Source organism: Drosophila yakuba, chromosome 2L (assembly GCF_016746365.2).
Source record: "Drosophila yakuba strain Tai18E2 chromosome 2L, Prin_Dyak_Tai18E2_2.1, whole genome shotgun sequence".
NCBI classification, from domain to species: Eukaryota; Metazoa; Arthropoda; class Insecta; order Diptera; family Drosophilidae; genus Drosophila; species Drosophila yakuba.
The window spans coordinates 12622264-12650067 of NC_052527.2; the positions used below are offsets into that span (position 1 = coordinate 12622264).

Genomic DNA, 27804 nt, shown 5'->3' on the forward strand with positions numbered 1-27804 from the left:
GCAAGGCATGCAGGACGAACCAACACAGATGCAAAAAGGACTCATTACAGGATGCAATCTCCTGCCATGCAGATGTGTGTGTGTGTGTGTGCGGGGTATGTGTGTATTTTTTGTGCCGGGTTAGGTTCGGTTTAGAGTTATGTTTTTCTGGTCGATTCGGTTTATGTGTTTGATTTTTAGTTGCTCTTGCTAGAAAAGAAACTGAAGCCAACTCGCACCGAGTTCTAAATAAAAATGTCAAAAAAAGGATTTATTCGCTGCGTAAAAAAACTAGTTGCCTTTGTAGATCTCTAGTTAGAAAAGTTATAAATTCAAAGAGAATAAAAGGAAATATCGGAAATCAAGGTATCTTTTTTGTATATATTTAACTGTAGCTGTGTCTGTGAGTATGTGGGTTTGTATTTAAATAAGCGATTTATTACAGTATTTAAGCTTGGATTTAATGGTACTTATTTAAGTGATGATTTTTAAATAATTTAACGCACACACGAACTAAGCCAACACAATCTCAACGAGAGATAGAGGGAAATAGAGAGAGAGAAAGAGAGAGGGACTCGAAAAAATAGTCCTTACATTAAGCGTTTTTTACAACAGAGCTTTGGGTAGCAGGATTTCAGATGAATCTTTCAACGAGGAACGAAAACTCGATTAACTCTTAGGAACGTGTGTGCTTAAATTATAATCAGGACAGACTCTATCTGGCCCGTATCCAGCATACAGCATACAGCACTACCAACTAGAAGGATACGCATTCAGCAGATTGAACATGGTTATGTAAGATATATAGATATATATATGCCTTCTGCTGGACTGAGTCAGAAAGAGTCCTTGATGCTCGATTTATGGTTAAGTAGGTTTAAAGCGAATACACATTATTTAAAAATACGATTTAGGCTATAAGTAAGTATTTAAGTTTGGGTTTTAGGTTTAAGATTTATGATTTATGATTTATGATGGCGAGTTTTAGTTGAGACTTACCAACGAAAGCCAAAGATTCGTTATGAGAAGCTGATTCTTCTCGTCCTACAAACGCATTTGGAACGAATTTTGGTTGTTTTGTTGTTAACGCCAAGGAAACAAAAGTGAATCAAATCAAGTTCAACGCAAGAGAAACGACAACAGTAAGTAAGACGCAAGGAAAGCCAAAAAGTTAATTGAAGTCAAAAGTTTAAAAAGAGCAGAGCATGGTAAAAGAAAGTTTTGGTTTATACATTTGTTTTATGAGTTTTATAAGAGGAGGTTTGTTCTTCTTTTTGAGCTTTTTTTTCTTCTAGGTTTTCTTTTATTTAAAGCATCTGTTTTTATGACGTTTATGAATACGATTTTTTTGATGTTTTTTTTTGTTTTTAGTTTAATCTCTCCACTAGCTCTGCACGCGATGAAGTGTGACTTTAATCTGCAGTAGTTAACGTAAATTTGACTGGGGTTTTAAGTTTTAATAGTAGCACATTCAGCCTTCTCCTTGGTGCTGTTGCCATTTACTCTTCTCAATCTCCCATCATCACCCAATTTGCAGCGAAACGTAACGAAAAAGCCAAATGGAATGCTATCAAAAACTTTGTTGGCCCAGAGCCGCTTTGAGCCGCTCGCCTTGAAGCCTAATCTCAATCTCAATCCGAATCCGAATGCGAATCCGAATCTCTGCCTCATACAAATTTAATCTGCTGGTCGGTCGGCCTTCAGATCCTTTGTTCATTGCGGCAATTTACTTTGAAAATGCCGCCTTCCTGGGCGGAATATCTATGTGTACATATATACCTATGTACATATTTCCATTCTGCTTCTACCGCCATTCAGCCAGTGTGGGTTTGGCAATAAAAACTTTGAACTAGGTATCAAAACCCATTTATCTTTATACAAAATTTTAATTAAAGATATTTCATGCTGGCGCATTGTCAGTCACTCGACCGCCAACTATCCAAACAGTCTAGTCCAATCCCAACGGATGAGAATGGCTAAGGATTCAAGGCGTCTTTCGTCCTTTCGTCCTTTCTACCGATGCCGTTGCCGTTTGAAATGCAGATGAACAGCTCAGCGAATCCGGCAGATCTGCATGTGAAAGCCGCTCTAAGGTGACTGTCATTAATAACTTGCTGGGTTAAACAACGAAAATGGTTACAAAACCACTGCCGGAAAGTAAAAAAAAATGCCAAAAAAAGGTGGAAAAACCCGAAAAAGGATGCGGGTGAATTTGGTAGCAGCTGCAGTAACGACTTGAGCCATTAAAAAATACATCAGTTTCGTGATGGAAGGGGAAACTTAATGATATGCAGGAGGGGGAGCACAGCCGCATCCTTGGACATGAGTTTGCTCTGGTGACCTGGATGATTTCTGAATCGCAAAAGCGCTCCCCACGCGGCGGTTGGCGTTTTCGTTTAAGCCAATATGCAGGCACTTCCTCCTCGCGTCAAATGCCACAACATTTGAATATATCCGAGTATATGTGGATATGGATATGGATAAGGGTGGTGTGGGTATGGGTATGGGTTGAATTTGTGCCGTTGACACCTTATAAAAATGGCGGTTTTGTGCAAATTTCATGTTTATGACAACCGGAATGCGAGGAGATCGAGGAGTCGAGGAGTCGAGGAGGCGAAAACGTCGGGATGTGAGCCCCTGACATTGACGCATACTAATGACACTTTGGTGGCAAACTTAAAGCCCCATTTGCAGCAGACTCCACATCTGCATTAAGCATTAAGCGTTTCGCTTTCCCCCAGACACACACATACAGCATTTACGTGGCTGCATAAGCTTATAGATTTATTTTGCATTAACGTGCCAAATTGTTTTTAAATGAGTTTCTAATGAGCCAACAATTGCCGTTTGTCGTCCGTAGTAACAACAATCCAGATTTCAGATTTTCAGACTCCGGGCACGGGCACTCGATTCGGGGATCCCCAGGACTCAAAACCGGGCGGATCTCCTGCTCGTTGTAGTCGCACTCCTGTGATGAATGAATGTTTTTCTCAAACTTTGTTGCTGCTTCACTGTTTGCCTTTACAAATGGGTTATGCACATGAGCCAAAAACGAGAGTAGACTAACACCAAAAACGTGCGGCTCAAGGACGAAGTTTGTTGGCCTTGGCAGCACTCAAAGTCCTTAAGTGTGAGTGTGTGTGAGTGTGTTGTTCGAGGCGAGACAAATGAGTGGGTGATAAGAGAACGAGGCAGTTTGCACAACGCTGCCAAATGACTTTGTCGAACTCTGGCTGATACTCGCGGGCCACAATTTGGGCGAAAGTGTGTTTATAATGGATTCCAGGCGTGCTTGCAAAGTATCAATGGATGACGCTAATAGATTCGACACCAGCTTAACTTTTCATCTTTGCCCCTCAGAGCCAAAGTCGTTTACTGTGCTCATAATGGCTGGATTACATCAAATATTTTGCAGTTCAGTTGCGCACACTAAAGGATTTTACTCGGTTGGCAAACACTTCTTTAAATAAAGTATTTACATTAAGTTTACAAGTACTGTCTCGCGCTAAAGGAAATGCATTACATTAAAATATGGTCTTTACATTTCATTTCTCATTTAAACTCCATAGCGAAGCAATCTATTTATTGCACAAGAACTTGAACTCCATTGTTAAGCTAAAACAATTACCTAGCAGTTTAAATGGCTTTTGTTGGTGTCTTAACGAGGCAAACTTTGAAATCCAATCGTTAACTGAATCTTCATTACTTTTTCACAGCTATTAAATGAATGTTTCCTTTTTTCAGATACCAGATACTTTGAAAAAAACGAACTTATCACACAGATTGCCAAATAATGTGCACTAGACTTCGATGCCTGGCTTTTTGGCCACACCCAGAACAACAGATTAAACACCATTATAGCTTGTTCGCTTTACACCCTCGCAAATTTGCAGTTTTTTAGAAGTTGGGGTGAGCGTTGGAGTGGGTGGCCTTTGGCCATTTCCTTTTGACACATATTTCCAAAGCCCCAGTCATTTGGGGGACTTTGTGGTGGCTGCAACCTGGCAAGTCATTAGACGAGAGGTTACATCCACTGAAAGTGGGGCTGTGGTGCTTTTGGTGCTTTGGTGTTAGCCCAAAAATGCTAATGACTTTATTTTTCTTAACTTGGATGCTGATGGCGCCCGACTCAAGCACAATGTGCATTCTAATGTCCTGCCCAAGGAGCCTGCGACCTGACCTTTCGTCCTTTCGTCCTGTGCCTCCAGCTCAGTGGCATTCGGTTGCAACTGGCTGTCATGACGGGCCATCATCATCATCATCACCATCATCGTCATTCTCATCGTTCTCATCAGCAGATAGATGGCAATCAGCAGGAGGAGCAGAGGAAGACATGCTGAAGGAGTAACCTTTGGTTAGCCACGACTACGTGGTGGCCTCAAGATGCTTGACGGCAATTGCAAAACTTTGGCAATTGTCACTGTTCGGTGTAATTGCCAACATCAGAGGACATTTTCGAAGGACATTCATTATTGGTAGCTGCAATTTGAGTAATTGCAAATTGCACAAACTGTGACCAGCGGAGCCGCTGAAAATGTCAGGTCTGGCGAATTCATAAATCTCCATTCGTATCGATTTATAATTTATGCCACTGAAAATCAAAGCGTTGCGGTTTCAATTCCCTTTCAATTGATCCCTTCCCCGCCCCCGCCCCCGCCCATCCATCTATCTCTTCATCTGCCCGATGGCGAGTGCATAAATCAAATTATTTCATACATATTTAATCGTGTAAATTAAAATGCATTTGGTTTGCCAGCTCATAGATGTCCTGCCTTTAATTGTATAATTTATTCGAGAGGATGTTATGGGGGGTTAAGTAAGAGAGAGACAGAGGGTTAAAGGGAGAGAGAGAGCAGATTAAAGTCATAACTTCATCGATATCTTTTGGTTTTTAGTAGGTTTGGCTGTTTAGGTTGTTAGTTGTGTTGCGCAATATGCAGATACATTTATATGCCATTATATATATACTTATATATACGTATAGATATAGATACAAAGAATACACCGAGTTGGAATTTGCAGTTTATCTTTCACGTTTTAAATGCACTTCGTTTAAACAACATGCAAGACACGACTTTAGTTCTTGTTGCTTGTTTTTTGTTTTGGTTTTTTGGTTTTTGGTTTTTTGTTTTTGGTTCTGGTTATGTTTTTGTTTTTGGTTGCGTTTTAATTGCAGCTTTTGCCTTTTACTCAGATATGTATAATCAGAGAACGCTTTATGACATGTACCCAGCAAAAATATATGGTATGTAAGTATATGTACGTATATCAAACATAATCCGTAAAAAATACATGTACACTAGCTCTCAATCACAAACGCACATACACAAGCACACACACACAACGATGGCGAATTAAATGCAAGTAAAACATAATTGAAAGGCTGTTTGATGGGTTGGCTAACGGTAATAGTCTTGTAAATCATTTTGTCAATCGATTAATGCACTTAATGGAGCATACTAATTGGGGTCGAAGGTTACTTCCCACTGCCAGGGAATGCTACTGCACATTCACTACACATTTGTGAGTGACCAAATGAGTGTTTTTGATTTGCAACTATTTGGCTGTGGGCTTAAAACTAGTCGTTTGCGTCAATTAAACTGCCCGGATTTGGATTCCTTTGGCGCTCGACTGGGATTACCCACTCCCCAGAGAATTCCACTTTAATTGGGGAATTATGGAGGGCTAGCAACGGCATCTGTGGCCATCGGACATATAATTTCCCGACTAAGCACATTTATTCACGCGGCATGCCGCACGTTTCCGGGGAATAATGCATTAAATGTTGTCATTTCGCGTTTTCACAAACGCGGAAAAAAACGCAGAATGTATGCAAAAAAAAAATGACAAAATAATTGTAACGAAATCGAAAATGTATTAATATGTACGAACATGTAAATCACACAAACGGAAAACACAACGTAATAAAAGCACCTAAACACGTGGCTGATCAACAAAAACTGTTTTCACAAAAGGCAATTAATTGGAAATTGAAAATGCCACGATGCAGCTTAAAGTTTTGCGTTCATACTCGTACTCGTATTTCATAAATGGAACGACAATTAGTTGGATGCAAAAGTTGTTGGGCGGAAAAAGCCGTGTTTTTTCTAAGGAAATTGAAAATTGACGTGCAATCATAAATCCGCCGCTGGAAATATGTACATATGTATGTATATGTATGTGGATGGCTAGTGGGCTGGATGTGCTATTAATTTTTTTTGAAAAGGGTTTCCTGTCTGCAGCTCGTTGAATGGTTTTCGCTTTATGGTTCTGACCAAAACGTTTGCAATTCGAGTTTTCAGGTGAGACTGGGGCACAAACAATGCGCAGCACAAAAAAAGAAATGGCTGTCGCTTTACAAATATAAATTTTATTTATGTCCTCTTGGGTGCCTTGTTTTGATTTATTTGTTTATGTTTATGGTGCGCCCAACAATTTCTGCCAATTTGGCAATGCCATTCCGAGCATCCCTTGTCCAATTGAAAGCAACTCCACCTCCATCACGTCCTTTGCCAGGGAAATTTGTGTAAGTCACAAGTTGTAGATGCCATTATTATTAGCCAAAAGGGCAGCTAATATAAAGTATTTTTTAATGTTTCAAGCCAAGAAATATCTTCGAAAAGGCACTGCCAAATCATCTTAGAAGCATTTTCAATTTTTGTTATAAACACGTTCTCTTTATAATTGGATTTTATCTCAACGTTCGTTTAATTGAAAAGTGTTTAAGCGGAAAATAAAATGCCAAAAGAACACACAAACGTAAAAACATTCAGGCTTTCACACACACACACACGCAGTCAGACGCAGACACACATACACGCACAGACATTTTGGGACAACACATATGCATACGCAAATATGTATTTATTTATTGATAAAGAAGCCCTGTGGGGCAATAATTATTGAATGCCAAAAACAAATTCAGAGAAAACGAAATGAAATAAAAAACTTGTGGTTTTTGGTGGTGGAACAAGTTATATAAAAATGTGTCGCTTTTCGCCTGGCAAAAACGGAAACCTCAAAAGGCAAAGACGCAAAAACACAAAATACGAGAAACGTGAAACGAAAGTCACAATCACAAAAGAATAGTTGTGATACTGTGTTGTCACAAAAACGACGGGTACATGTCACTTACCAAATTTAACCACGCATTTGTGGTCAGAATCTGATTCTTTTCATCCTATAAGAGACGCAATCAATAATTGTTAATTCTTTGCCTGTTCACGTTACATTAGTCCTATGCATCGATTCAATTCAATTCAATTCAATTCAATTCAGTTCAGTTAAATTCAATTCAATGTGTTTTCAACTGTTTTTGTTACGTTTCGGATGAAGATCCGACAGCCATGGGAACACTTCAGATTACTCTCAGTTATATGTGCTTATTTTTGATGCTTTGCGAAATTGTTAGCTGGGCCAAAAGGATTATGGCCATCCCCGGCGACCACTTACCACGTCGATGATCTGCTGCAGCGTCAGTCCAAATTTCACCTCCAGGGGCTCCGATTCGTTGGCCACGGGTCGCTCCAGCGTGTTGTAGGTGGACAGCAGGTGGTTCAGCAGGCGCTTTTCATGAGGTCCTTGACAGCTTTCTGCAACGAATGAAACCAAATGGGCGAACAATTAATGGAAAGCGTGTGGCAATTACATAAGTGGGGTATCATATTCGACGCTGATTTATGCCACTTTCTGCCAAATTGAACTAATAACCAGGCTCACTTATTGGCAGTTGGGCCGTGCTCATTACGTGGAAAATCATTATAAAAATGGCGTGTACTCTGGCAGCGTGATGAGTTTTTGGGCGCCCAATTAATGGGTAGAAATCATTTGGCCACTCTGAATGAAAGCAATTTGCGCTTTGGCTGTGGCGGCCAGTGAAATGCGTTTAATGTGTCAGTGAAAGCCACAGAATTTGAGTAGTTAATGTGCTCATTTTCACACAAAGCTCTTTTTCTAAAAGCCTCTATTTGTGCACTTTTATTTATTGTTTATAAAAACTCTAATATGGCATTTTTTTTATTGTTTATCAAGACTCTTCTTTTGCTATTATCTATTTTTTCAAGGCTCTACTTTTGAAATTTTTGCAATGTTTATCAATGAAAAAAGTTACTGAAGAGGTGCTAATTTATTTGCTCTTAATTTGTTAATGTATAAAATGTTCAATATATACAACTATTTTTAATGCAATAAAGCGCCACAAATGCGAACATTTAAGGCCAAAACCTTGTATTCTATTACCATGCCAGTGCAACTACAAAGTGGCTTCCTTGGCCTCCGGGAAATGGCTGTGGCTCCCACACAATTTGGCCAGAACACTCCGCAATTCTCTGGTTTTTGGACTGGCCTAGGTGGCAGCCATAAAAATGTCATTAAGTGCCACTGTGTAGGAGGTACTCCACGGTCATGCGGAGAATGTGGGTTGGGACTGAGACGCAAGGAAGTGTCCTTTAAAACCTGTTACATTGTGCTAGAGCAAACCTAAAACAAACCGTTAAAATGGGCAATGGCAAATATTTGAGATGAGCGCCAAAAAGTTTGGCGTAGCTGGTGAATGTTTCGCATCCCAGGAGTGCTGGTACTCGTAAATTGACAACTCAATTGTGAAAACTATTTGCACGCCATTAGAGGCGTAAAAGACAGCAGCAACAAGCAGAGAGGTGTCGAGCATTTGGGCCAGGGGACAAATATTGGCAGCCCAGCCGCAAAATTTGAGCCCAACTGTGTGTCAACTCATTCATGAATGCATCGCTTCTCCTACGGAGCAGGAGCTGCAGTGGTTTTTGGCCATGGTCCAAGCTGCTCGCCTTCATGGTGGCAATCGAATCCATGTCGGAATTTCGTTTAAATTATGCAATCGGGACAGGAGCGGCATCAGAATCAGAATCGGAATCAGAATCACAGGCGGGAACAGGCGCAGGAGGAGCAGCAGCAGGATCAGGCCATGAATTTGGCATGGCAGGGCAACCACTTGGAACTGACCGCCGACCAATGACGAACTGGCAAACTGGCAAACAGGCCAACTGGCGTACTGACCAAAACCCACAGGCTGTCAAGGTGAGCGACTGTGTTTATTACATGAGCATTAATATGCAGGAGCAGAGGCGAAACCGGGTGCAGTGCAGCCACCAGGTGGGCGGGAATGGGAATGGAAATGGGAAGCCATGAAACGTTATGAATGTGCGACAATGAAGGACGAGCCCCAAAATGTCCTTTGTTCGGGCGACAAGTGACACTGATAAGCAACTAGGCCGCTTGTCGGGTGAGCTTAACACTAGGAGGCGACAATACCAGATCTAGGGGTTTCTGGTAAGAGAAAGGAACGGCTGGGTGTTCATTACAATTCATTATATATATTTTACGTACTCAAATGTAGGTAGTTGTAATGTAAAATCACTATAATTATAAAATTTACTATTTACCATACATATATCATATGTATATCAATTAAAATAGATTACACACCTTTGAGCTTATCATTTTAAATTTAATGCGAGTTACAGTTGCAATTTAAGAATCGTGTGGCTTTGTTATATGAGCACTTTAAATACATATATCATAAAACTCAAACTCACATCATACCCACATCTAATTGTTAGAGAACTTCATACCCTAGGCTCTGGCGCAAATCAGGCATATTTGAAACCGAATTTCGATTTAATTGAATGAAGTATTCCTTGAAGGACGCCCAAAATTAATCTGCCACACAGTGCATACTTCTATGTGTGTGTAGCTGTGCTTTTCGCTGTGTGTGTGTGTGGGTGAGTTACTGCCAACTTATTTGTGCGGTGTGTTGACCCAGTTTCACTAGCTCGCTGGCTCTCGGGCCTGATCAATTTGGCCTTGAGCGTCGCTTGCAACTTCTCCAGCTGCAGTTGTCCTTGCACTAAGTTGACATTTGATTTCCACCGCCCACCATTGTTACCTTTTCCACCACGTCCCACGCCCCCCCATTTTCAGCACCGCCTTTGTCTCTGGGGTCGTCGTTTGCATGATTTAAAACTATTTAATTTGGTCTTCGTCGTGGGCGACTCCTTTTGTTTGGCGACAATTTCGGTCGTTTCGCATTTGTCACCTTGAATGCGGAGTTTTTTTGCTGGCATTTTTTTGCTCGCACCCACTTTGGATTCGCTCTGCTCGCTTTCAGTTGTTTTTAAAAAATTCACGAGCAGGTACTTTAACCTTGGTGGCAAATGGGTAATGGGTGGCACTCTGGCAAAAGGGAGCGGAAGGGCGCCAAATACATCACACAGCTACTCTTTCTGCCATTGTGTGGGTGGCTTTTCGGTGAATTGTTAATTACTATTGTGATGCATTGTGTGCTGCTTGTGCGCCACTGTGGCGTATACGTGATTTCTGTGGGTAATTCAACATCACAGTGCACGTTCCTGTGGACAGAGAAGGCAGCACAAGCTGCAAACAACTTATTCAATAAGACTTGGGGAAAAGTTTTGCAAATGTTTAGCATTTCAAATGCCGAAAATCCGTAAATTGTTGCTCAAGTCAACGGCGCTTACCTAAGCAATGCAATTTATTAAACTAACTACTTAGGCATGCGAAAATAAGCACATAAAAATAATCTAACACATCCTCAAGGCGACTCAGGCACTCTCCTGCCAAGAAGTGAACGAGGGCCAAGCGAGGAGGAAGTGCCAGTGGATGTGGAAGGAGGAGGATGTGGATAAGGATGAGGAGGAGGAACTGGAGGCAGTGGAAGTGGAAGGCAAGAGCTGCGAGAAGTAGCAGCTGGAGAACTCAAGTGGCAACACACACTTCAAGGCCCGACTCGACTTGGCTGCCAAAGAGATACTTTCGACAGCATCGCAGGCAGCAGCAACAAAAGCAACAACAACCAAATCGGTCACAATGGGAGGTACACTGGGCGAAAATATAGCTCTAATTCTCAAGGCGCTGCTTGCAGTTTTGCTTGTGTTTGATAGTGTTTGGGTGGCAATTTAAGCCACAAGCTACGTAATCATTCAAGTGTTATAGCAATGCAATATTTTGTTTATCATATAGACTTTCTCCCAGTGCATGCAGCACTTCGCGACTTAATTGCAATGTGTGGGCCACGCTCGGCCTTTGCATTATGCATGAAGTGAAACACGGCTCGTTATTATCGCTTTGGAGGCGCACTAATTGCAATTAAACAATAATGCTGGCTGGCAGAAGAAAGAGATTTTACTCGAAGAGATTTGGCACTGCGCTCGCGAGTTTTGAGCGAAAATGTTGCTTAGAAAAATGTGTGTAACTGACTGGTAATTATGTCGCCTTTTTTTCGCCCTTCTTTGACGGCGAAAGGCGTTTAATTAAATGTTAATAGCCGAGCGCAGCGGGAAAGCAACAACAGCAGCGTTGGCAGGGCAATTAACTTACGCAGCCTTTGTTTATATGTATTTGCATATCATTAGGCAGCGAAAATAAATGTAAACGCCTTCGCTGCGAGTGCATTATCAACATGCTGACATCCTGGAAGGATGCCAAGATGCTGGAGTGTTTAATTGCCAGCGGAAAATGGCTTACAACGAAGTTTGTCTAGCATAATGAGTTCTCACCATCCTCCAGCGAACGTCTCTCTTTTATTTCGCAGCCGAAAAAGCAGGAGATCAAATCAACGGAATTTCAATTGGTATTGCGATTCCTGGCCTTTGCCACTTAGCAGCCATTGAAAATCAACACCCACACAAAAAGGAGCCCAATTTCATTACGCATAACATTTCGACCATCTTCATTGCCATTGCCGCATATTAAGACCTATGCCCATTTAGCGCTCAATGAGCTTGATGTGTTTTTCAATTTCTTCGGGGCATTTCGAGCACGAATCCCCACTGGATAGCCAGCCTGGGCCATGTCATGCCCCACGATCCGCTCTCTCATATTAAATGCATATCGCAATGCGAATGTGTAAATTTTTGTGGCCTGCTGTGGGTGGCTGGGTGTATAGATGGGTGGCCAGTTAGTCGGCAAAGGGCATGCGGCAGTGGCATGCAGCATGTTTGTGTCACGTTCGCGACTTCATTTGAAATTCATGCATAATAAGCAGTCAAGTACAGGCACATACACACACACACACATTCACCCATGTGCATTACGAGGGTCGTCGGGTCCACATGGGAGCGGGTGGGCAGGCCGAACTCCACGCCGCCTGCTCCACCCACTCTACTCCACTCCACTCCACCACCCACTCCACCTCCCACTCCGCCCACTTTTGCCAGGCGGCTGCTGCATAAACAAGCATCCAATGTCGGAGCTAATTTTATTAAAAAGCATCGCCAGCAGCCAACTGCTAAGCTAAAAGGCAAACAGCCAGCGTTGGGAGAGAGTTCTCCAGCACAGTGGAACACCATTGCACACCATTTATTATAAAATATATATAGTTAAAGTTGTTTAATATACTTATTTAGAAACTTCGATATAAGATAGTATTTTAAGGCAGAACATATTTATTTCTTTTTCTAAGACTATTAAGATAGTTAAACAAGAGCAAGACTAATTTTTAAACCAAAATTTATTACGATACACATTATACAGAGCATTTCATGTTTTTCGCTTTTTCTAATACTTTTAAGATAGTTAAACAAGAGCAAGAGTAATTTTGAAACCAAAATATATTACCATACACATTCTACAGAGCATTTCATATTTTTCGCTTTTTCTAAGACTCTTAAGATAGTTAAACAAGAGAAAAAGTAACTTTTAAACAACCTTCAGAGAATTTCTCTGATAATTATTTGTCACATTTTTGAAGTATTAATGCCATTTTTTAACAGGATCCGTTTTAGTACTAAAGCAATCACCAAAATCGCACACTGTGTTTATTATGTTGCAGATCAAGACTTATGGCTCAATTTGGCCTGCACTTTGACCTCTGACAATGCCTTTGATTTGTGGACTGCGGAGCAGTGAAATATCGTGATCCGTCATCACCATTTGGTAGCTTCTCCAGCAGCCTTTCACCGTGGCCTCGAATTTTCCAACCCATCTGGTCATTATTTGCTTGCAGTTTATATTGTTAATGCGTCTAAGGAAATTCCATAGATATAGTACATACATACATATATGTAGTATCCTAGAGGATAGTGAAATAGTTGCTCAAACTCGGGCGTTGCTCAGATACCGCATTTGGCAACGCAAGGAGCAAGGTTGTAGCTTCCATCCACTGGGCAGCCGCCCACGTCGAACCGAATTCAGTTGCAATCGTCTGTAAATTCCACAGATTTCATGGTTCATCAGCCGCAGCAAAAGCGAATTTCGACCACTGTAGCGGACCATTGAATTCTGGCTTCTGGCCCATTCAGCCTAGTTGAGTGCGGACATCCCGCTGCTGTGTGTAGTGCACTGTACTAGGTACCCACCCACACCCACTGAGCTGGACTGATGGAGTGGCCATGGCTCCACATCCCCAACTCGCCGAGTTGGGACATAACAAGAGAGAACGCTATAGTCGAGTTCCCCGACTATCTGATACCCGTTACTCAGCTAGTGTAAGTACGAAGGACAGTTTTTGGCGGTTTGTGGGCGTTAGAGTGGGCGTGGCCAAAAGTTTTTTTGCAAATAGATAGAAATTTACAAGACTAATACAAAAATGAAAAAATATCAAAACATTTTTTAAAAGAGTGGGCGTGGCAGCTTTTGGCGGTTTGTGGGCGTTAGAGTGGGCGTGGCAAAAAGTTTTTTTGCAAATCGATAGAAATTTACAAGGCCAATGCAAAAATGGAAAAATATTAAAACATTTTTCAAAAATGTGGGCGTGGCAGTTTTGGGCGGTTTGTGGGCGTTAGAGTGGGCGTGGCAACCTGAATCGACAAACTTGCGCTGCGTCTATGTCCCTGGAGTCTGTATACTTCATCTCAACTTTCTAGCTTTTGTAGTTCCTGAGATCTCGACGTTCATACGGACGGACAGACGGACAGACGGACAGACGGACAGACGGACAGACGGACAGACGGACGGACAGACGGACAGACGGACGGACAGACGGACATGGCCAGATCGACTCGGCTACTGATCCTGATCAAGAATATATATACTTTATATGGTCGGAAACGCTTCCTTCTGCCTGTTACATACTTTTCAACGAATCTAGTATACCCTTTTACTCTACGAGTAACGGGTATAAAAATGCAGCTCTCGAGCATAAACAAGCACAATGCGTGCCCATCCCCACTGGATATCTCGCTGAAATTTATGCGCAACGAAGTTAGGCGAAGCGCTTTGCATATACTCGTAATACACAGGCCTGCTTTTCCTTTCTTCGATTCCAGGACCCTCGACTTTTTTGCGCCCCAACTTCCATTTTAATTAGATACATAAATTTCGAGGGGATGCTTAAAAAGTAGGAATCTTTTTCAAGAGGATATACCAAAGTTAGTGACTTCCCATTGGCCAAGAACTCTGAAATGGCAAATGCTGAGTTGCCTTTTTAGTCGACAGTTGTTGGACTGGATTGCCAACTAGAAGTGGGAAAAATACATTTTGAAATGCCACATTTGGTTATTCATGTTAACTTTTGTAACGATACTCTTGTTTATTCGCAATTCGAAAAAAAACAAAAAGTTTAAACATAAACAAAAGGGTACAATAACATGTGCAGCTTTTATTAACCAAGTGTTGCTTGTATTAGCTTTAAATTTTCAATAAATAGTATAAAAATTCCCTATGTGGAATGTGGGATTTAGCATTTATGAAACTGAATGTTTTGTAATACATTTTCTGTGCCATTTTCAGGCATAATTTTTAATTAGAGCGACAACTTGTGAATTGCACATTAATCCCATGTCAACCCTGGTCAGCGGCTTAAACCCTCACAATTCTCGGAGGCTAGAAATCAAGGATATATGTATCCTGTAAAAAGGGCTCCTCAAAAACAAAGAGCAGCCGCACAAGCACTTTAAAATTAATCGCACGATTTATGACGCACAATCTAACCGCTAATTTATAAGGCTTAAAACCCGTAGCAAGTTCCCAAAAAGCCGTTTATGAATGTGAGAACTGTACTGTGTGACTACGCAAAACACTTTGCGCATTTCAAATGAATTTTCCAGCTCTCAACGTGCACGCAGATTTTTCAGCAAACGCTCCGATAGACGCGCGAAAAAGCGCCAGGATGTTGATGTCCTGTGAGGGGATTTCCAGCCAGTGGGATGGATTTTCCAACCAGCGGGATGGAGTAGAGGTCCTTTATGAATTCGTGCGACTCTGTATGCGTGGCTAGATTTTGATCGCGGTTTCAGAGTTTGCGGCTCAGTCGCTGGCAAATTCAATTTCAGCGCCAAAGCCGCCGACGACGATGATGATGGAGCCTTGGCGACTTTGCTATTAATTCAGCTGCGTGGTAACCGCACAGTTTAATGTGTAAAATAATTTAAATTCAAGCCAACCCGCCGCCACCCACCGCGCAATTTAAGTTAATTTAATGTGCACATTTGCAGATACATTTTTGCCCGCTGTGTAAGCGAATTGTAATTAACAATTGTTACGCCATTGTGCAGTGCCTAATCTGGCTAAGTGCTACACTTTTATTAATCGCATTCCGGGTTTCCGGAAATTTTTGATTTACTTTTGTGTTTTCCTCCACTGCTCCACTGCTCCACTGCTCCACCGCCACGTTGCACGTTCAACTCTTAAATAATTTGGCACAAAGTCTCATTATCGTTTGCCAAGAGGGAAATGCCCCCACCCTTCCCCCGTCTGGGAAACTGCTACTCGGCTGGGAAAAGTTATAAATTGCTACATAGTTTTCTGGTGCGCCCAAGCTCTCCTTTTCCTCTTCCCTTTCCCACTCTCACTCTCGCTTTCTCCGCTTTCACGCAGTGCTTGTGTGTGTGTGCGTAACAAAATTAAATGTTCGCTAAGTAACGAGATATGTATATGTGTGCGTGTGTGTGTGCCTGTGTGGGTGGGAGGTCCTGTCTAGTCCTTACATTTGGTAGGACAAATTAAAAGCACTCGGAGATTCCATTTTATGGCCCGGCACCAATGCGACGACGATGCTCTTGAAAAATTATGCATATGTTAGGAGTCAACGAGAAGGTCTATAAATTTACTAAAAAAGCTGCTGGAGAGAGTCGCAAAATGGTTATTTACATACATATATATACTTATAGTATGTACATATATGTCGGAGTCTTTGTGTGGCTCTGGGAATGCCAGTAATGCTTTAAATTGATTTCACTTTAGTTTTGCTTTCGTTTTAGTTCTGCTGTTACAGCTGAATGGCCCTTTGATGCGAAACTTTATTCGGCTGCTCTGGAGAATAGATAAATGAGCTGAAATCTATATTCTTTTCTTAACGTTTTTCGTTCTTTAACTGTATAGTCAGATCACGTTTTAAATGAAGTCCAAAATAAACTATTTAATAATAATAGACTTTAGGTGTAAGCACATTCGCAGCTGCTGTTTTTTATCTTTTTAAAAAAGTGCACATAAATTGCGAATGCGATTTAGCTAATTAACTGTGGGATTAGCACATAGACCGCCGATCTGATTAAATTTTAATTAATTTTCCGATTTTTCCAACTGGCTTCCTGCAAATTTGTACAATTTAATTGAAGTCCTGCAGTTGCTTGCCCAACTTTTTTAGGTCTCCTAAGTGGAAATCTGTTGAATGGGGGACGCATTCAAGACATAGTCAAAGCAATGCGAGCACGGGGCAAACCCAATCACATCCAATTGAGCACAATTTGTGCCCCATTCAGGTTCCGTTCCACATGGTCATTATCATCATCATCATCAGTGCCCTCCATCCCCATCCTCTTAGCAACTAGGCACTAGGCACTAGGCAGTAGGCACTAGGCAACTCATTAACGTGAGACCCACGCAAGTCCTTTCAACCCGATTGAAATGAGAGAGTGCCCCACGCATGGATAGAACAAAAGATACCACCTGCAAACAGTGCTTTTTATTTTGGGCATGGCAGAGATTATAATCTGGTACAAATGGGGAAGTCACAGAAAAGCGACAGATTAAATTTGAATTTGTTTGCCAAAGCGGTTGTAAACATGTGTGCAAAATGGAGTTTCCTCCCTGGATGTCCTTTTTTCCCTTTTTTTATTTTGAGATGGGCGCAACAATAGTTAGGAAATCTGATGCGGTGTTGGTGGCTCCGAAACTCCGAAAAGGAGTTCTCCATTATTAATGAGAAGACAACGCAAATTAAACACACACGCGATGGCGAAATGGTTACATGTGTGTGTAGGGTCGTAAAGTTAGCATCAAGGATTCATTGATATTGTAGGTCTTTGAACAAGTTCCTGAACTTACCCAACCCCCCTCCCTCTGGACCACAGAGCACTACGCCCATGGGTGGGCGGGGCAAATGGTGAAATTTGTCCGAGTAATTTACGGAAAATGCCTGCCTTTTGGACGGTCGGTTGGCCCGACTTTTCGACTGCCTGTTAGTTAGTTAGCCGTGGGGCCCGGCAAATGTAATTTTGTGTAAAAATTTTCATGAATGGAATCGCTTTTTCTGTGTGTAACAATTGTGTGGCATATTTTTGGAGGTCAGTCGAGTGAGTAGTCGGTAGCTTAAATCCGAGAATTGTTCTCGCTTAGAAAGCGCCAACTCAGTTGGGAGGCCATAAATGTGCAGTACTGTGTAAATTCCGGTGCGTCGTGTTCTTGAAACGAATTTTGGCATTTTCATTCCGCAGTGCGAATAAATTTTCCATGGCCTCCGACCACAATAACCTGTACGTATGTGTGGGTGTATGGGGATACGAGGATACGAGGATACAGGTAGTAAATCTACCTTTTGCGGCTGACAGCTTAACGCCTTCAAATCATATTTCATTGGGCTCAGATCATTCGCATGGCAATCTACCCAGTCATTTGTCTGCTCATCCAAATTGCGAACAGATTCCTTGGGTTGGAAAAGTGCAGTTTTCCTGGGGGGTGGGAAAGGAAAATCGCTTTCGTAGTTGCAACTTGATTAATGACGCTGCCATAGCGCTTTCAATTGCACTCACTGCGGTGCATGCCACAAATCTGAGATGAATTGCTCGATGTGGCACAGTGGTTCGTCACTTGAAATGTGAAATGTGTGAAACATTAGGCTGACTCCTGGCTTTACAAGTTCTACCAATTTATTCGTTGTAGTAGTAAAAGAAAATCCAAACTGGCTCTAAAGTCGTTAAAATATTTCGCATATATTTGCCACCTCCGCCCGTTGAAACTTCATTTGAATTACGATTTTCCCACGGGCAGCTGGAATGCAACTGTGGCACCTTGTGGCGTTGCAACTGCGCTGAAATTGCATATATTTTCTATAAATAATATTCCACAGCAGCAGTGCCGAACGCCAAAAACTGGGCTAAGAAAATGTTTCGACAAACTTTGCATTCTCACCCATAAATTAACGTCGTTCCGGGCCAAATGAAATTGCAAGGATTTGCACACCGGCCGCGCCGAAAGGTTTGCTCACTTTAATATTTATGAAAACAAAGGGCGTGTCACCTACGCCCCCCAGTATACGTGTGTGTGTGTGTGTGTCATCCATTTATGCATGTTGTGTGCCTAAATATTTGATGGATGTCATCGAGTCCGGGCGCCTTAAGTGCCCTTCATCATATTTTATGTGGCCTGCTTTTTATGTGCGCTTGTGTGGTGAAAGTATCCGAAAGTATCTCATTTGTCAGGGGTAATTTGCAAGTTACAGGAAATTAACACAAGTAAAAATCGGCCATAAGACCCAATGCTCAGCATTCGAAACCGAAACCGAAACCGAAACAGCAATGCCAAAATACCAAGCTACAGGCCGTTTGCGTCACCAATAAATGTTGCAAATGCTGGAAATGAGCAAAGTTATTTACAGTTGTTGCCGCGCAGGAGCCACACAATTGTAGATCGTAAAACAGCTTAAATGATTGCCGGAATTGCCGAAGGGGTGAAAAAAAAGGGGTGGTGCTGCTTGCGTAGGCTGTCCGAAAATTCATCGTAAATAAGTGGTCCGAAATTCTGGGGAAATTACGAGCTACCCACTTTTTAACCAGAGGAAAGATTCAATGGTTTGTGGCTGCTTTGCATATGACAGTGGGCAGAACTCTTTGGACAACCCTCGCTCACAAAATACGAATGCTTTCATTCTGTTTGCTCTCGTTGACGCTCGGCAATTACCGCCAAATGAGTCCGAAAAATAAATTCACATTAATTGTTCTTGTGCTTGTCCATGTTGTTGTCCTTGTTGTTGTCCTTGTTGTTGAGGCTATTTGTTTAAAGTTTCGCCGCATGCTCCGCATCTGGCAAAACGTTTAATTGCCCGTCCAGGCGGCACCCGGTACTCCATTCCATTCCGCTCACCACAGAAGCTGGGCAGGATTAAGCAGCCGCACTGATGGACTAAAGGATGCCCTGTAGCGCAGGATAACAGGCAATAAATAAAGTAGGGCAATAAATATACCCATTTAGTAATATAACTTTGCTTTTAAAGTAATTTGCTTATTATAAGGTCTTAATAATCATTAAGTTAACTGCTCCTAATAATTCATATAAACGTACTTTTCAATTACGTTTTTAATGAACGAAGTAATTTAGTTTTGAGGTGTGTATCTATCTATCGAATTTAGGCGACTTTCGATGTAATTTATTTGGGGTCTCGATCCCCTGGAAACCATCTCCAGTGTGCCAAGTCGAATTCGGGCTGCATGCCGGCAATCTGAGAGCCATTTGGAGCCGGCATTCCGTGCTGGGTACCCAAATGGCAGCAGGAACATTTGCGCGGCTTGTTGATTGTCGCGACACATTGCCCAAAAACGTGAGCCGACTGCCAGGCAGGAAGTAGGTAAAGCTGCAAAGGAAACAGGAAACCGAATCGCGACATTCGGGAGGACATTCTTAGGGGGAGGAGTCGAAAGCCGGAGGTGGTGGTGGTGGTGTAGGATCCTTGGCAAGTGTAGAGCGAATCACAGAGTCCTAGTTCCCAGCGAAGCAGAGGTGGCTGCATTTAAGTATTTCACTTACAGCTTTTATGGCAATTGGCGTGAAAATTGTAAAAGTGCATTTTGCTGGCTCATTTTTCTTTTAGAATCCCATCCAGGACGCCGCACGACGCCATGGCCCCAGTGTTGTTTTTGCCAGTTGACTAAATTGAGTTTCAATTGCCGACACATGGCACGACGGGCGGCACGTGGGGAATTCTCTCAATTGTTTTCTGTTTTGGGACACAATGGCTGGCTTTGGCCATTATTTATGCATGGCCAGCTGCATGGGCCAGGACACGCTCTAAATAATTGAGTAAACAGCACTCCAGTGCTCCATTCCTGGCCATTTGTTGAATCCATCTCCGATCGCCCAAAATAGTTCGTTGGCCAAAATAAGGACAATGTCGGTCACACAGGCTTGAGTCCAAACGTAGGCTTAATTCCAATTAACTAATTGCAGTCCATGTGCACACGATGTTCAGGACTTCTAAGGCATTTTCGTTTAATTGCTGACAGCTCTAAATTCCTATAAATTCCAAGCTAATATTCTGGAATTTATGGCCTGTCCTCAATACTTTAGTTTATGATTGCACTTAAAATTTGAGCTTCTGTTTCATGCTTTTTCATAAATTCTTTTCATTTTGATTGCATTTCTCGCGATAATAATAATGGAAAACAAACCTTTCATATTATTTCATAATATTTAGATTAGCCACTGCTTGGTTTTTATATTCCCAAATTGTATAATATTTTTGTGAAATCACTAAATAAATGAATTTGACATGATTTTTAAAATTTTGATTAATAAAACAAGCGAGAACGCTATAGTCGAGTTCCCCGACTATCTGATACCCGTTACTCAGCTAGTGGAAGTGCGAAGGAGGTCTTCAACACTGACAGTTTTTGGCGGTTTGTGGGCGTTAGAGTGGGCGTGGCAAAAAGTGTTTTGGCAAATCGATATAAATTTACAAGACTAATACAAAAATGAAAAAATATCAAAACATTTTTCAAAAGTGTGGGCGTGGCAGCTTTCGGCGGTTTGTGGGCGTTAGAGTGGGCGTGGCAAAAAGTTTTTTGACAAATCGATACAAATTTACAACACCAATAAAAAAATGAAAAAATATTAAAACATTTTTCAAAAGTGTGGGCGTGGCAGTTTTGGGCGGTTTGTGGGCGTTAGAGTGGGCGTGGCAGCATGATTCGACAAACTTGCGCTGCGTCTATGTCCCTGGAGTCTGTATGCTTAGTCTCAACTTTCTAGCTTTTGCAGTTCCTGAGATCTCGACGTTCATACGGACAGACAGACGGACAGACGGACAGACGGACGGACAGACGGACATGGCCAAATCGACTCGGCTATTGATCCTGATCAAGAATATATATACTTTATATGGTCGGAAACGCCTGTTGGCGTTGTATGGTCCTTCTGCCTGTTACATACTTTTCAACGAATCTAGTATACCCTTTTACTCTACGAGTAACGGGTATAACTATAAAACTATTTCGATGGAATTGACAATAAATTATACAATTTTGATTTGATTGCCAGCCAGTCTGGTTAAACTCTTATACATATGTGTGTAATTTTTAGTTTCTGAACTGCTTTTGCTGTGGCTAGAAACGGCATTTGGTTTTGCTATTACTGCGTGGCACCGTTACTTTACTTCATAGGGCCAACGCTGCGTATACGCATTTTGCCAGCACATGCAGTGCCACATTTATGACACCGAAGCAGACGAAATAAAACGAGGCGAGGCCATCAAACAAATGACTGCAGGAAAATGATTAACTCTCGAGAGCACCGAGAGCAGCGCTTGCACAGCACCAGCACCAGTGCCCCTCGAATTTTCCTATTTTCCCAGTTTTCCCCAACACACTACCACACCACAACAGACGGACACGCACCAGATGCCATTCGGAATGTGGCGAAGATGGGGGACGCAACAACTTTTTGCTGTCATTTTGAGTATATTTTTCATTTTTATGACGAAGAGATGAGTATTGTGCACTGGACTGGCCATTCATTCATTCATTCACTCATTCATTCTGGCCAGCGTACCGAGTTTGCTCCCATCTGGGAGACAGAGATTAATGAGAAGCCCCGCGTTTTGTTAATTTTGACAACTTCTGCACTGACTCCGTGGGCATTGAGTTGTACCCAGGGGGGAGGGGGGCGGAGGCGGAATGGAGAGAATTGAGGGGGCGTGGCAGCAAAGCAAAATTTAATTGCCAAAGCTACCCAATCCCATTCTCATTCTCATCCCATCACAGTGGACGCTCATTACGCTCGACGGCAGTCGACGGCATTTTGCCACTGTTTCTGTGGTTCATTAAACTTTTCAGTTTCATTTATCATCTCAGCTGACTGGCTGGGGCATGCCAACAATTGAAATGTATTTGTCAGATAAAACTTTTGTGATGGCCGCGCTTCTAATTTAGTTGCAGATTACTCAAAGGTGGCAAATGACACAAACTTCAAGCCCCCATCAAATCTGTCAAAATGTCAGGCGAACGAGTTGCCGCAGGTCATGAATGGGGAAAACGAGGACTTTCATGTGCTAATTGTATCGTAAAGGGATCTACTCCCAGGATTCCCTGACTTTGATTGCTTCGAAAAGATGGCCCTCTCATTGTGCTTTTAAGGTGCCTTTTCTTAGGTTAAATAAAGTTATAATTACCATTTTATATATTTTATACAGCCGTTTAATAACCATTTTTATATCCCAGCCAGTTTCAAGTACCTCTCAAGATGCAAATAAGGCTTCAAGTAACTTTAAACTATAAAATACTTTTTCGGGATCCTCTTTTCCTTTTGCATTCGACCTATATTCCTTATTTTGCCTCGTATCTTCACCACTATTATTATCTTCCTCTCTTCTGCGGGCGTCGTTTAATTTCTTGTTTTTTGCACCTCATTACCAAGGCAATGCCAATTACCAGCACTTTGCGATTCCGACTACTGAGTATCGAGTATCGGGACTCGACAGGAGTATAATATCAGCACATTACCTCGTATTTTTCGTAATTAAATTGATTGCCCGTCGCTGGAATCACTTTAATTCGGAACGGAGGCCAGCATACCTTGCCCTTTCTCTAGCTACTTCAGTTTTCATTACTGGCGCGCTTTTATGCATTTTAATTAAAGTTTATTATGGCCACGTACCCACATCCGATCACAATGCGCAGTCACTTCAAGAGGGTTAACTGCTGAAAACTGTTCAAAAACAAAAAAATAGTAAAAGAGAAATAATAGCAGCTGGAGCTGAATAAGAGGAGGAATACATAACTATTGTCCCGGAAATGCAAAGTTGCCCATTTTGCCACCCAACGCCATCCTGGCCATCCTGGCATCCTGGCATCCTGGCAATCCTGGCCAGCGTGACGAGTGCGAAAAACGCCGCCCAAGTTGAACTTTTGTTAATGAAAATAATGCAATTACGGCTGAAATGGCAGAAAGGATTTTCGGAGGGAGGAGGGATGGGCCACAGTTGCAGCTCATGTGTGAACGTGTTTGTGGTTTAACTTCCCCCCCCCCCCCCCACCGACTGGCCACCAAAAGGGGAAAGAAGGCGTCCCAAAAAACTGGGCAAAAGTAGAACTTTCCAACTTGCCAGTCTGTCTGTCTGTCTATCTGTCTATGTGTCTATCTTGGCTCAACCGATCCGTTCCCATTCTATAGAAAGAGCATCGCCAACGCTGTTTGTTTAATGCTATTAAGCGGGGCGGAAGTAATTTCGCTCCTGACTGACGACTGCCAGGATAGTTGGGTTTTTCCTCTCAGCAGCCGCTTTAGCACGCGAAGTGCTCGATTTCCATGAAGCGGAGCTTTGCTAACTCATTTTCCAGCAGCGAAGCGTGGGAAAAAGTATTGTTTACCCTGAGAACTAATGAAAATGTATGAACTATAATTTCTTTAAAAGAACAAACATAAAACAGAGTTAAGATGTTTAATATTTAATATTCACATGCAAATAAGAATGAGTTCTCAAAATTTCTATTTATGCCATCATTCAACACACATTTCATAGCTGAATTTAAAATGTCTTCTTTATTTCTCCTATTTTAATTTATATATTATATTGCATCTTTGCTCTTGCGTCTGTGCAACTCTCATAAGAGTATAAGTAATGGGAAAGCGGAAAAGTTGTTCCTGTGGCCTCTGCAAACAATTTTCCTTTTTTGCCTTATTTATTTAACAGCGCTCAAGTTTTAATTTCTTTTTTCTCTTCGGCTCGACATTGTTTCCGCTCTTCAGCGGAGCTAAGACCACCAGCCAACAGCCACCACCCACTTGCCTTTGCCTCAAGTTGCTGTTGCGGTTTTGTTGCCACTTCCTTTTGTTCTTTCCACAGTCGGCGCATGTTAAAGTGGAACTGCAGCTGGAGATGGCGGTGAATTTGATTACCGCCTTCATAATTATTGTCACGCTGATTCAGTTGACGCCTGGCTTTGGCCTTTTGCCATGCCCCATACTTGACACATGTGGCATGTGGCATGTGGCAAGGCAAACAGGCGGCTTCGGGCCAGATTGCACTTGGTTGCGAGTGGTAAAAGTGCTAAAAGTTGTCCCCCATCACAACACAAACAAATAAACAAACAAATGGAGCGGAAAGGGGAGTGACACTTGGGGGAGCAGAGAAAAAGTACACGGCCATATGTTAACAAAGTTTATGCAACTTTGTTGCTGCCACCAGCAGTTGCACTTCCAGTTGCAGCTGCACTACGAAATCAGCAAGGACCTGGCCAAAGGTAAGGAGTATACAGCTATGGCTGCAGATAGATCCATTAGGCGCCCGATCAACTGTGGACAGCTTCCTTGCGGCAACATTATACCTTTTTGGGTTGTTTCCACAATATTTTTAATGGTGGAAAACCATGCAATAATCCTTAATTGCTCATTTCGCTTAAGGATCTCCTCGTCTCGCTAGTCAAGCCTGCGCCATTTAAAATGCCCAGCGCAAACAAAGTTTCCTGGCGGGGAAAAGCGTGTGAAACTTACTTAGCCCGGTTTCCTCGTCGGCCAGGTTTTCCATTATGCATGTGCCTGGTGCACACAATTTTAGGCCTTTCAGCGGTCGCCGCGTGTGTATTTACTTTGCCTACATCTAAGCGAAGGGACAGGGCTTGAACGGCAAAGGCGGGGAAAAACTAAGTGGGGCCGGAAAAGTGGGCGGGAAAAGTGGGCTACTGCTGCAGGGGAAGGAAACTCAGCACAAAAGACGACAACGATGTCGACGGTCGACGGATGCTCACTTGCAATTCACGTGCAACGTGGCGTATGCAAAATATTTGCATTGATAAACAGCCACAGCCAATACGTGAGTGTGTGTGTGTAGGTGTGTGCGTGTGTGTGTGACAGTGTGTGTGACAGTGTGTGTTAGTGTGCGAAAGTGTGTGCCTGGGGCCATTACCTTTTCATGGAAATACTCATAGTGGTTACTTCGTGGGTGAAAATATGAAAATTCCAACTTACATTCCATCATCGTCATTAAATAAATAATATTAATTAGGGAAAACCTTGGCATGAGCTCAACACTTTTACTTTGGTTTCAATTTTCAGAAACATAATATTCGTGATTTAACAGTATTATAACTTGATAAACCTCTTTTCAGAAATTGGCCAGTGGCAGGCGAGTATAGAGATTAATTCATATTAAATTTCCGCTCGTTTGTAGGCTGGAAATATTTAATTATTAATGATAACCATTAATTAGGTCAGCAGACATAAATCAAATGGCGAATCATTAAATATTTCAAAGCCAATACCAAATGCATCCTTAAGAAAATATGATGCAGAAGGGAAATGAATAGTTCAATAATACATATTATTTTGATAAACGCTTTCAGCATTTCTCCGTTTCTAAGCTTCCAATTTAATGACCTTCGGACTCATGCCTTAGATTAGAGATTCCAATGGTCACAACAACACATATTTTATTGCACTTCAGCACGTTCCATCGACTGAAAGGCAACCACTGTGCACGCCGACACTCACAAACATGGAGCAGGTGGAGCTGGTGAGTAAAGAGTGAATCAGGTGAGTCAGGTGGGTGGGGAGGGACTCACATGCCTCAGAGCACTTAAAGTTTTTCATTTAAAGTTTTGAAAGGTAGTAGTTCTCACCAGCTACCTGCCAGCTACTACACACCCCTATGCAAAATCGATTGGCATAGCGACACAGGCAGCAAGGACCTCAGCGTATGCAACGGAATTTTTATTATATCCTTTCAATGGCAGTCGCCATTGAGCGAGTTCTCAGGCATCCAACCCTGTCCCCAATGCATCCAAACTAAAGGTTAGGGCCAACCACAGTTTATTGATTAATATTAACTGCCCTCGACGAGCAGAATTTGTGCTAATAAAAAGCAAACGCGACCTTGCCACAATTGTGAAGCTGGCGGAGATGGCGAAGGATTCTCGAAGGATATGCTCTTTAATTGCGCAATTGGGCGTAAACTGTCAGATTGACTCATTGAAAAAACGTAAAAGGAATCGAGGAAGAACCGAGGCATTGCCGTTGACAATTTTTGTCTTTATGGTAAGTGAGTTCGAGACGATGACTTCGATGATGCACTTCATTGAGCAAAAATGCAAACAGCCAGCGAAAAAGAAATAAACAGGGAAAAACGAAACAGGATAAACGTAGTTTCGATGGCGGTGCACTCAAGCCTGAGCAAACATATTTGGCTCAGTCTATTTGTGTATTCCAAAGATGCACAAAGCGATATGCCACAGTCACGAATATTCTGTTGGGAAAAACGAACTGACAGTGCCAATCGACAGGAACCCTAGCACTTGAAACCAATTAACAAAATATTTGATGGACAGTAAGGGTCTTGTTTTTGCTCTTATTTCAAATACGAATTTCTACGAATCGATTGAAAGTTTTGATATCGAAGACGCTGGCTATGTTGTGTCGGCACTTTTGACAGCTTTCTGGCTTTTGTGACATCTTCGAAACTGCATCTTGTTTGCCAATTGGATATTTCGATTATTGAGGTAGAGAAGGTAGTAAGTTAGAAAAGTTGTTTTCAATAACAGATATTTCTGGAAAACAAATTTTAAAGACTTTTCTTTAAGTTAAACTAGAATTTCATATAACATCAAATACTTTAAAAATATTAAACACTTTGTATGACAGTAATGCATTGCTTGGTTCTCAAAAATATTAAACATTTCGTATGTCATTGTGGTTTTGGAAAACTCCGAAAAACATGTACCCCCATTGCATATTTTTATATTCTCTGCTCAAATGTATAAAATTGCATACGCTCAGCTGCGACAAGATGGAAAACGCAACATTTTTCGGGAAAACATGTGGCGTGGGAAAACAATATAATGCTGCTGTGTTGGCCAAGTGTCCGTGCGGAGCAGCTGCAGTTAACTGATTTTGCGAGCTGGTCAACGGCGAGCCACAAAACTCCGGCTTAATTATGACGGCAAAAAGAGTAGTATAACTTTCAGCGCTCTGCCTATTTACCCAACTTGGCAACAGCCAACGACTGACATCTGGCTGGAGCTATTGTTGCTGGTCAGTCTTAATTAAACGTAATTAAAAAGTTAGCCACGACACGCATTTGTTAACCTAGTGCAGAAACATTTTCGCCTGCATCGCTTTCGCCACTCGCCACTCGCCTTGGCTTTGATGGCCAAAAAGTTTTCGGCCAAGTCGAAACCTTTTTGCGCTCCTTTTTTTATGACTTGTCTGCTTTTGCCCCTTTTACAGTCACTTCGAAGCGAAATTTTTGCGCATAATTAGACAAAGTTTTGAGCTTTCTGCCGCAAAGTTTTCGTGGCCGCAAATGTGCGAGAAAAAGTTCCGGACCGAAGTCATACAAGGGCAGTCAGGCTAACAGATTTTTGGCCACATAGTGGGCGTTGGACAAGGTACTTAAAGTGGACTAAAAGTAAC

The 27804-nt window shown here is 42.1% G+C and overlaps 1 protein-coding gene across 12 annotated transcripts in view; it reads right to left on the bottom strand.

The window, feature by feature from the left end:
* LOC6527905 (acetylcholine receptor subunit alpha-type acr-16) overlaps nt 1-27804 on the bottom strand; it is a 97373-nt gene that overhangs the window by 25270 nt on the left and 44299 nt on the right. For 8 of the 12 annotated variants that reach the window (XM_039370957.2, XM_039370955.2, XM_039370956.2 and 5 more), the window contains exons 4-5: nt 7432-7571; nt 979-1023 (exon numbers count right to left, since the gene is read on the bottom strand). In XM_039370957.2, the coding sequence (XP_039226891.1) occupies nt 979-1023; nt 7432-7571 (185 nt within the window). Of the gene's footprint in view, nt 1-978; nt 1024-7114; nt 7160-7431; nt 7572-27804 lie in introns of all 12 variants that reach the window. The other 4 variants (XM_039370953.2, XM_039370960.2, XM_039370961.2 and 1 more) reach the window with 2 other exon arrangements.